We start from the raw sequence: 12,177 nt of genomic DNA, 5'->3' as shown, positions 1-12,177 counted from the left end.
GGAAACATCGATTTTTTTGGCCGAGTTTTTTTGGAATCGAAACATCGATCGATGGTCGATGTAGAATAATGAACCATCGACATCGAAATAAATTTCTACGAGAAATTTTTTAGCGCGCGCTAAAAATTAACAAAAAAAATCTGAAAATACCAAGAAAAATCGTAAAAATTACAGTTATAAATATGGGAAAAAAATCTATTAAACACAATTATTAATGACTTGCAAATGCATTTTCATAGCTGGAATATGATCTTAGAATTCAAAAATAACGAAATAACCATATTTTCGAATTTCAGACTGTCGTTCGATTGTATCGAATTTTTTTAAGCTTTAAATGACCTACACAGTGTTTAATAGTTTTTTTCTCTTATTTATAACTTTGATTTTCCCGATTTTTTTGGTTTTTGAGATTTTTTTTAATTTTAATCATACTCAATCTGAATCCAAAAAATTTTTTTATTCTGATAATTTCGATTTTTTATGATTTTGTCATTTTTTTTAGTTTTTTGCTATTTTTTCAAATTTTGACGGCTCAACGGGCTAATTAACGTTCAAATTCAGATTCAGTGAATTGAAATATATAAAAATCATGCTTGATCTAGGTCCACAAAATTTTATTCATCGCTGTGGCTGCAGTTTTTCGTAATTTTTTGCCTTATTTAGGGTTTTTTTTATTTTAGTCAAAATTTTGAGGGTGTACGGGCAATAATAATTAAAATAATTAAAAATTATTTCTTTTTACGCCAAATTTGGTTATAAGTATAATTTTTTCGAATTTTCGCGCGCATTTTCAACATCGATGTCTACAATCGATGTTTCGATGTTTTTGTCAAAAAATCGATGGTACGATGGTGAAAAATTTCGAAAATCGATAGTCCGATGTCGGTTTTTTTTGTTAACATCGCCCATCCCTACCTTGAATTGATATTTTTAACTTCTCGTTAAGAAAATCGAAGATTTTCAAAAATCGGGAAGTTATTTTTTTCACCCCGTTTTGCAAAAATCGAGTTTTCATCAGATCTCGATGTTTGAAGGTCACAGGAAGCTTCCCTGACTATCCCCGCTAGGTTGTCACGGTGTCTGTATGTATGTGTGTGTGTGAAAGTATGTGAACCACTTATAACTTTCGAACGGCTTTCGGCTTGACCGATTTCATCGCGGTTGGTGCCATTCGAAAGGGCTTGACCAAACTTAGATTTTGAAAACTATTTGGACCGATTCAGATCAATAGATTTTGAGAAATCTTCAAAAAACTGAAAAAAAAACATTTTTTTCAAATGTGGTTTTTTTGGAATAACTATTAAACGGCTTGATGGTTCAACTCCAAAAACTAATCAGCTCTTAACCTCAAAAAACCACGTTGATCGCCACCAGTCCGGTCAAAATCGGTTAATTCGTTCGAGAGATATCGTGAACGAAAGAAAACCGAAAAAAGTGTTTTTTCGAAATAACTCCGAAATTTCTAGCGCGATCAATTCAAAATTCAAGATTCTTTGTGAGGCTTAAAAAACTGCGTCGAATGCTTCTAACCGCGTAAGAATCAGTTTATTCATTCAAAAGTTATTGCGGTTTAAAAATTCAAAAAATAGTGTCTTATCAAATCTCCATCAGACTTTTGAGCTTGAAGAGCTCAAAAGCATAGGAAAGCAGTCTCTTTGAGCTCGGAGAGCTCAAAATAACTCATAAATTGTATTTTTGAACTCGAAAAGCTCAAAAACGTCATTGGTGCAATTTTAAGCGCCTAAGTATGAAATTAGCGGGAAGTTGCAGGGATGGCCTTCAGGGTCAACCGTTTTCCTAATTTTTATTAATTTATTATGCAACTACTTTGGATTACACTGATAACTAATTGACTGGTTGATTATTAATTGATTTTAAACAATTTGAACAACAACTTAAACCTTTGAATAAAAGACTTGGTATAACTAGTTAGATTGTAGAGAATAAAATCGGGGAAGAGATTACGAGATGTACAATCGTGGCAATTTTTCTGGAAACTAAGAGATGATCATCAGATTACGATGCGTTTTTATAGCTTCAGTTATCCTTCTCGACCCCTCTAATAATTACGGTTTAACTTCATTGGGGTTCCAATGTGTTAGTGTTTGGTTCGACGTATGTGTGTATGAGTGGTCCCATGAATAGATTATTATAATTGTGGTATAATTAATGATGCGAAAAGGATTTTATCAGAGAATTTATTTTTAATTTAACGACGCGGATGTCGGAAAGAACATAAAAATCTCAAGCCCGATAACTAGAGCGGCAATTTTTTCATTGTTCTCATGGGAGGCCAGGATGTCGGATTCCTACACGTGTCATACTTCGCTTCGGATTTATTTATTTTCAATTGGCCTGATATAATTATAAATTAGACAAATAACTAAGTAAAATTTACCTATTTTTCGAGCAGCAAGGATAATAGGACTTTAATAATTTTCTCCCAACGAACTAACCTTCGTGACGTTAAGATTTCTACTGCTGCTCTCATTATCTGAGATGGCGTTTTTATAATAACAACGAAATTAGATGTAAGAAAAATTAATGTAAAAGTTGTTACAAGAAAATTTGTTATATTTATATTTATTTATTGATAATAGATGTTAAGACACAGGCCAAATGGCAAGGTATTTAAAATTACAAAATAAATGTGTATGGTTATAACTAAACATCATATTGTTACAATGATTACTTATGATAGTATAAAAATATAGAATAGTGACAAGATTAATGTTAACAGGGTAATTTAAATTTGATTAATACGATTAAAATTCAGATTTAGTAACAAGATTTAGACAATAAAATTTGAACAAGACCAATAATGGTAAAAAACACATTGTTTGAGACACTAAATTAAGATTGATTTGAATTGAACTATATCGCTACCTTAATAGATTAAATTATTACTTAAATGTGCAAACTGTTAATAATTTAAAAATAAATTTTTTTTTTTAAATAAAAAACTAAAACTGCTTTTGATGTAAAATTATGAACTATAAAATGCTTTTATAAATACTTTCAGGTCTTTGTTCTTTAGATACTCAACAATTTCTAATATCAGTTCAAACGGTAATGGTATAGCTTCTCTTAGTGATGAAATTTTTTTCAAATTTTCGAGATGTCTTAATCTTTCCTTAGCATTTTCTAACCTGGTTGTAATTGGAAGATAATAGGTCAGAAACAAAGACATTTCATCAAAACTCCGGCATAAAACTTTATCCAGGACATCCAGTGAATTCTCTTCTCGCGCCAAAAATTTTAATTTTTTATGGTCAAAAACTTGCATTAAAAAATCATATGATGTCATTTTATTATCGCGGAATTCAATAAAACGGTCCTGTGATATAATATCAATGAAACTTCTTTTGAAGTCATCTACAATCGTCCTGAGATTTTCATCGCTGGCAATTAATTCATCCATCAATTTTATTTCTTCTTGTGGAACAGGTAATCTGAATGCACCCCTAAAGACCAGATCTTCTAAAGCAATTTTTATACATTTTTCTCGATTTTTTCTGATTTTTTCTAGATAATCAGATCGCTCATTTTCTGAATTGTAACTTATTAGATCCTCAGAATTTCCATCTATAGGAAGCGTGGCGTAGTATAAAACCTTAGATAAGGACATAGAAGTATAATAAGGCAATAAACTCTTCAGTAACATAGGACAACTTCTGTAAGCTAATATATTGGGCAAAAATGTTGATGGGTCATTGTTTATCAGTGCATAGATGTCAGCCCCCCAATATACTAAACTATTAAGAAATAATGCCGGATACAAAGAATCGCACACCTCAATGTCAAGATATCGAAATTTTCCATATTTTTTAGGATGGAATAGATAATGAGTTGGCGGTACATCATCATTATCGCGGTGGTTTATCAACTTATCCATCAATACAGGATCTTCAATATTTGATATAATACTTGAACTATATTTATAATAGCCGTTTTCAACAGCGTACGTCAGCAATGTTTTATTTGTAATGCTAATAATGGCTATGTTGACTTTTTTGAGAAGATTAATTATTGATGGCTTATTATAAATAACAGTATATGCAACTAGTGGCATTTTGTCACCAAATTCCGGACACCATTCTCTGTCTTTGACGTGTTTTGCAAAAATTTCTCGTCCAAATTCGGCATTAACATTTGCATTAGCTTCGACCAATGTTTGTATTTTACCGCCTAGTTCTTGCTGGTGAGAATCGTTTGCTGACTCGTCTAGTGGTTCATAAAAACAAGCCAAATGAATGGGTTGAGTCCCGTCCACTGCCATTGCATTGACATCTGCTTTATAATCATCAACTAGTAACTCCACCAAATGATCTTTATTTTTCATGCATGCAACATGCAATGCTGTGAATCCAGCAAGTTCTCCAGTTGTTATTATCGGTTCATTTACATTACTTCCATTTTCCAATAACAATTTAATATCTTCCAATTTATCATCTTCAATGGCTTGATACATTAGTGAGTTGCCAGCTGTTGTTGGATTTAAGTCAGGATCCATTTTATATCGTTTTTACTGTAATAATAATAACAGATAAATATATAAGTTAATAAATAATAGTAATAATAATAATAATAATAATAATAATAATAATAATAATAATAATAATAATAATAATAATAATAATAATAATAATAATAATAATAATAAATATAAGTACGTCGAAACTTAACTAAAATTTAATTATTTTTGCCTAGCCATTAGGCTAATAGATAAGGATCTGAAGCTTATGGGAAAAAAGTTAAAATTATAAAACATATGAATTCAAATTCAACTTGCTAGATAACATAATCTAAAATTTTAATACAATGATTGAGATTATTAAAAGAAAAAATAAGATCTTATTTGTGGACTTACTTAAATATCAATTTCACCCTTTTTTTGCCTGTCTCAATTTAATATCTACGGAATTATAATTCACTTCACAAACAATTTATTTTAAATCTTACACGTGGTTTCAATGAAACTTAGAAAAACCTTCAGACGATGTTAACACAAAGACATTAGAACAACGAGAGAGATTTTTGGGTGAAAATCGTAGGTATCGAATTTTAAGGCGTTACTAATTCTCACTACTTGGGGGAGAACAAAGTCCTACTATTTTTCTATTTTCGTGGGCCCTTACCCCTTTTTCAAGTTGTTTACGAATTTCCTCCTACATGAATCCTCTCTACTTGGGTCAGAGTGGTATATTGTTTTCTCACTTATTCTTATGGTTTATTATTCATCTATGTGTTTGTGTATACGTAAGCGCGTTTACGCATAGACAAAGACGTACATGTGTACTGTTTAACATTAAATTATTTATTTAAAACGTATGGATAAATATGTATTCCAATATATTATGTATGTTAAGTTTAATTATTTAATTGTAGAAATAATTCTGTTTTTATCGTTTTATAAATCTGTTATTTTGTTGTATTATTTCCGAATTTCATTGTTTAATATTTGTTTATTTTAAATTGTTCAACTATTAAGTTCTATTTTTTATTTGTCTCATATTCGTAAAGTTCATTTGTTTTTTACTATTTAATTTTTTAACATCTAAAAATTATTTAAAAAAAAAGCATTATTGAAATTTATTTAGACATTTTGTCTCAACATACAAATTCTGTAATTAAGTTACGCGAAAATCTTCTGGTTGAAAATAAATCCTTTTCTTTAATATTTTTTTGTCATAACTTGAGTATTTTTTATTTTAAGTATAAGTGAATTTGCTTAGGTATAAGAAAACTCTCATTTATCTATCTAATCCTTTTAATGTACCTGCGGGCCCCAGACTAATTATGGAAATTTCCCTGGAGTCGGACGAGACACTGAATGATCGCAATCGCAGAATCTCATATAATCCTTAAAAATGAAATAAAATCACACTCAATTTTTAACTTCCCGCTAAGAAAATTGAAAATTTTCAAAAATCGGGAAGTTATTGGTTTTACCCCGTTTTTCGAAAATCGAGTTTTCATCAGATCTCGACGTTTTGAGGTCCTAGGAAGCTTTCCTGACTACTCCCGCGAGGGTGTCGCTATGTCTGTATGTGTGTGTGTGTGTGTGTGTGTGTGTGTGTGTAAGTATGTAAACCTCTTATAACTTTTGAACGGTTGAACCGATTTCATCGCGGTTGGTGCCATTCGAAAGGGCTTTGCCAAACTTAGATTTCCTGTTAATTTGAACCGATTCGGACCGATAGATTTTGAGAAATTTGGAGAAATCTAAAAAAAAAGTAGGAAAAAAAATTTTTTCTGAAGTGGTTTTTTTGGGATAACTTTTAAACGGCTCAACCGATCGATTCCAAAAACTAATCCGCTCTTAACCTTGAAAAACCACGTCGATCGCCGCCAATCCGGTCAAAATCGGTTGATTCGTTCGAGAGATATCGTGAACGAAAGAAAACCGAAAAAAGTGTTTTTTCAGAGTTACTCCGAAATTTCTAGTTTGACCAATTGAAACTTAGAAATTCTTTATGAGGCTTAAAAAACTGCGTAGAATGCCGCCAACCGCGTAAAAATCGGTTCATTCATTCAAAAGTTATTGCGGTGTGAACATTCAAAAAATAGTGTTCTATGAAACTTCTATCAGACTTTTGAGCTCAAAGAGCTCAAAAGCATAGAAAAGGTATCTTTTTGAGCTTGGAGAGCTTAAAATAACACACAGATTGTACTTTTGAGCTCGAAGAGCTCAAAAAAGCGGCCAGGTATTAACGGAATTAGCGGGAAGTTGCAGGGATGGCCTTTAGGGTCAACCGTTTTCTTAATTTTTTTTTCATAATTCGATAGTTTAGATATTCAAAAATATCTCCCTGAAAGGATTTTTCAAAATTCAAATTATTTTCAAAGTTACAGCCGTTTTAGTGTCGTGGCAACAATACCGGGTTGAGCGGACGACTGCAACAATAGACTACGGGCGGTCCGGGCTACCTGAGTACACTGATAGAAGGATTTCTTAGTATTTAAAAAGATTTCTTTGTATTTAAGAAATCATTTCTTAAACATCATTTCTTAGTATTTAAAAAATATCTCTTAAATACAAAGAAATATTTCTTAAATATTAAGAAATATAACTACTAAGAAATATTTCTTAAATACAAAGAAATATTTCTTAAATACTAAGAAATATTTTTTAAATGCTAAGAAATGATTTCTTAAATACAAAGAAATCTTCTTAAATGCTAAGAAATCCTTCTATCAGTGTATGAATAGCTTTCTTTCTTTCTTGTCATATACTTTTAGTTTACTATATCCATAGTTTACTATATCAAAAACGTATGGGATCGCGTCTCCGGAAGGCAAAAAAAGAAAATAGTGGAATTGGTGGTAAGGGTGCTGGTAAATTGACTGATAAAGTAATCACTCAGTTGTCTGCGTACTACGGATTAGCTATACGTCATCATCCTGAATTCGTTGAAGATATGAAACGAGAAATATGGGCCACGTACTTGCATAAAATTTCAACTGATAAGAAGCCTCAGCACATGAATTGCCCTCCTGGACCAGACAGCTGGTGCAAGTGGCAGAAAGCAGCGGCCGAAGGAACTGAGGATGACTTTCACCATGAAAATCCACCTCTAACTGATAAGGTTTTAAAAGTTATGAAACCTATTTACGAATGCTTATCAGATGATTCTTTATTAGAACGTTGCTTGGGCAGCGAAACTCAAAATAACAACGAGTCACTTAACTCTTTAATATGGACATTTGCACCCAAACATATCCATGCCGGGTCCCAGACAATTGAGATAGCTAATTGTTTAGCAGTTTGCATTTTCAATGAAGGCTTTTATCCTATTTTACAAATAATGAGTCTAATGGGAATAAAAATAGTTCTGGAATCCCATGGGTTGGCTGTTAGGCGCAACGCAGTAAGGATTGAACGGTCTGAGGTTCGAGCTTCAGATGCTTCAAAAGAGGAAAGAACTGCTCGTTATACAGAGAGAAATGCTGAAAACAGTCAATATGAAGTAGAGAAAGGCCCAATGTATGAAGCTGGGATGGCTGATTATGGAGGGTAGAGGTAAACCACTTTAGGATTTTTAATGGGTACGGTGATAGGTTCTGTTAATAAGTAAACGTGAGGTTAATTTACTATGTATATTGTAACGATTCACGACAGAAATATATCACCCGGAGCCACGTGCACTCAGGACGGGGAGTTAGGTCGGAATAATGGTGTCCACTACTGCACTTTGGGTATCAGAGTCGAAGTTTAAAGGGTAGTAGTGGGGTAGAAGGCTGTCTTCGGAATGTCTTCTTCTGCCATGGGTATCTGGGTGTATGCCCTGAAGCTATCTATTTTTGAAAAAAATTTCTTACCCGCCAGATGTTGAGAGAAATCCTGGATATGTCGTACTCCGTACTTGTCTGCGTACGTCCGTACGTTCAATGCGCGATAATCGCCGCAGGCTCGCCATTCATCGTCCCCTTTCTTGGGAACCATGTGAAGAGGCGATGCCCACGATCCTTTTCCTGGACGGGCGATACCCATCTGAACCATCTTGTTGAACTCCTTTTGGGCTGCTCTAAGTTTGTCTGGAGCTAACCGTCGCGGTTTTTGCGCGACTGGTGGCCCTGGTGTGGTTAAAATGTAATGTTTAGTATTATGTTTTACCTGCCGGGGTGCGCCATCTGGGCGTGTGATCTCCGGGAACTCTCGCAGTAAATCGTGAAACATTGATGACCCGCTGATCGTTTTTATGCTTGGTTCTTCGCACTCGGTCACCTTTCCTTTGAAGGTAAGCAGAGTGGTCGAGTCGATCAGCTGGCTATTCTGCAGGTCTGGCAAGAGTCCGTAATGAGCCAAAAAATCTGCGCCGAGGATTGGCTTGGAGACGTCTGCGATGACGAACCTCCAAGTGAAGTCGCGTCTTAGTCCCAAGTTGAGCGAAAGCGTGACAAACCCGTATGTTGCTATCGGGGTGCCGTTGGCTGCTGAAAGTTCGTAAGAGGACTTTGCATGCGAGCCACGGAGTCGTTGTCGGGGGAAGACGCAGAGGTCTGCCCCGGTATCCACAAGGAATTGCACTTTCGACGAGCGGTCCCAGACGAATAGACGGCGTGATTTCTGCGGGCATTGGTCGTTTGCCGTCATTAACGACCTCCCAGCTGGTTTCCCGGGGACTTAACACAAGGGGTTGTACACCGAGTGGCTTTGGTATCGAATCTCCAGTGATACCAGCACAAGTCCGCGGGACGTTGACTTCTTGAATTTGAACGCGAGCGGGATCTGGAGCGTCGTTGCTTGTGCTTCTGGGAACTAGAATTGTTCTGCACCGGATCGCGTCCTGCTCTCACTGCTGCAATCTCCCTCTTCATCGTAGCGACTTCCTGGTGAAATGCCGCACTAAGCTTCCTCATCTCTTCCACCAAGGAGTCCTCTTGCTTCGGCGCTGTTCGGTTTACCTCCGCTAGGCTGGGGCGGATCGGCATATGCACGATGGAGGCGTCCGCTATCTCCGCTGCTTTCTCGAGTGGCTGATCTTTGACGATCTCCAGGATAGCCTGTAGCTCTCGCGGCAGACGTCCCTTCCACAAGGCGCGCACTGTTGATTCTGACATATTTTTGCCCGCTAAATGTTGCAGGCGGCGCAGGAACTGGGACGGCTTTTGGTCACCCATATCTTCACTTTCCAGGAGCCGGCGCGTTCTTTGGTCCTCGGTGGTCCCAAGTCTTTTCAAAATTTCGGTTTTGAAAGTCGTGTATGGTGCATCTCCTGGTTCGCCTAATATGAGATCGCGAGCTTCCATTGCCACGCTGGTCGGTAGCTTCGGTAAAATCATCGCGTATTTTGTTTTCTCCGAAGTTATTCGCGATGCTGTAAAAACTGCCTCGACGAGTGCGAACCACATTTCCACGTCGTTATTCTTGCACTCGGGTAGCTGCGGCGCGTATGAAGTAGTGGCGTGGACCTCGGGGTTTGTTGCCTGCGGGGTTACTTCTCTTTCTTCGTTAGTCATTTTTATAATTTTCACTCAAACTGCACTAAGAGAACGATTAAAAAAAAATTTTAGCGATACGCGGGAGAGGAAAAGAAGGAAAAAATTTTATATTTTTTGTAAATAAATTAATTAATTAACTACATTGAATTTAACTAAACAGAATTACCGCACTAGAATCACTGTATTTTTTCACGGGGTCACCACTTTACCCTCTACTCTCTACCCTCCATAGTGTGCACGGAGCGCTTTATTGAAGTATCTACAGTGTATATGTGTAAAATCCCGCGTTGGTTGAATTTTTTATTAGATACTTGATATAATGAATCAACAAATGAATCAACAAAATTACAGGTTAAAGATTAGAGCTATATAGGTAAGTAAACATATTTATTATTTATATTAAAAGTTCGGGTTTGAAGTTTAAATATAATTAGTTCAATTACCCCCAAGCGGGGATAAATCGAACCATTTGACGCGTTTGCATAAATTAATCATTTAAGAATCAATGTTGTTTATTGACTAATTTATGGATCGATAATTAGAGAAGACATAATAAATTACCATTCCAAGAAAAAAAAAATTAGACAAACGGTTGACCCTGAAGGCCATCCCTGCAACTTCCCGCCACTTACATACCTAGGCGCTTAAAATTGCACTAATAATTGCTCTTCGAGCTCAAAAAAACAAATTATGTCTTATTTTGAGCTCTCCAAGCTCAAAGAGATAGTCTTTCTATACTTTTGACATAGAATTTAATTTCACATAACTTCACACTAATAGATTTGTTTATAGTTAAAAAGATTTGTTAATATTTAACAAATCATTTATTAGAAGCCATTTGTTAGGCCTTAACAAATATTTCTTAGTATTTAAAAAGATTTATTAATACTTAATAAATGAATATCAGATTTATTGAATACAAACAAATCATTTTGAATACTAAGAAATATTTCTTTAACATTAAAAAATGGTCTCTAATAAATGATTTGTTAGCTATTAACAAATATTATTTAATACAAATAAATCCTTCTATCAGTGCAGTCAATTCGTTCAAGAGATATCATAAACGAAAGAAAACCGAAAAGTGTTTTCTCGACATAACTTCACATAATTTCACATAATTTCACATAATTTCAGTCGATTCGTTCAAGAGAAATCATGAACGAAAGAAAACCGAAAAGTGTTTCCTGCACATAATTTCACATAATTTCACATAATTTCACATAATTTCAATCAATTCGTTCAAGTGTTTTTTCCACATAACTTCACATAACTTTACATAATTTTGCATAAGTTCACATAACATTTCTTTTCGGATCGTTTTTGATGAGATAGTATGATTTTTAGACTTTTGAGCTCGAAGAAGCATAGAAAAGCTATCTCTCCAAGCTCGGAGAGCTCAAAATAATACATAAATCGATCCAAAAAAAATTAGGAAAACGGTTGACCCTGAAGGCCATCCCTGCAACTTCCCGCTAATTTCATACTTAGGCGCTTAAAATTGCACCAATGACGTTTTTGAGCTCTCCGAGCTCAAAAGTCTGATAGAGATTTGATAAGACACTATTTTTTGAATTTTTAAACCACAATAACTTTTGAATGAATAAACCGATATTTAAGCGGTTAGAGGCATTCGACGCAGTTTTTCAAGCCTCACGAAGAATCTCAAATTTTGAATTGATCGCGCTAGGAATTTTGGAGTTATTCCGTAAAAACACTTTTTTCGGTTTTCTTTCGTTCACCATATCTCTCGAATGAATCAACCGATTTTGACCGGACTGGTGGCGATCGACGTGGTTTTTTGAGGTTAAGAGCTGATTAGTTTTTGGAATTGAACTATTAAGCCGTTTAGAAGTTATTCCAAAAAAACCACATTTGAAAAAATCGGTTGATTCATTCGAGAGATATGGTGAACATAAGAAAACCGAAAAAAGTGTTTTTTCGGAATAACTCCAAAATTTCTAGCGCGATCAATTTAAAATTTAAGATTCATTGTGAGGCTTGAAAAACTGCGTCGAATGCTTCTAACCGCGTAGAAATCGGTTTATTCATTCAAAAGTTATTGTGGTTTAAAAATTCAAAAAATAGTGTCTTATCAAATCTCTATCAGACTTTTGAGCTCGAAGAGCTTTAAAGGATAGGAAAGCAATCTCTTTGAGCTCGGAGAGCTCAAAATAACCCATAAATTGTATTTTTGAGCTCGAAGAACTCAAAAACGTCATTGGTGCAATT

At 34.9% G+C, this 12,177-nt stretch overlaps 2 protein-coding genes across 4 annotated transcripts in view; both read right to left on the bottom strand.

Moving 5' to 3' along the window:
* LOC123269922 overlaps window positions 1-12,177 on the bottom strand; it is a 61,684-nt gene that overhangs the window by 28,876 nt on the left and 20,631 nt on the right. The gene's annotated exons all lie outside the window — the stretch shown is intronic.
* Window positions 9,097-9,963, bottom strand: LOC123269777. The gene has a single exon (XM_044735612.1). It carries the CDS (start codon window positions 9,961-9,963, stop codon window positions 9,097-9,099), a length of 867 nt encoding a protein of 288 aa, XP_044591547.1.

Source organism: Cotesia glomerata, linkage group LG7, assembly GCF_020080835.1.
Source record: "Cotesia glomerata isolate CgM1 linkage group LG7, MPM_Cglom_v2.3, whole genome shotgun sequence".
NCBI classification, from domain to species: Eukaryota; Metazoa; Arthropoda; class Insecta; order Hymenoptera; family Braconidae; genus Cotesia; species Cotesia glomerata.
This window is presented reverse-complemented; position numbering and strand designations above follow the sequence as displayed.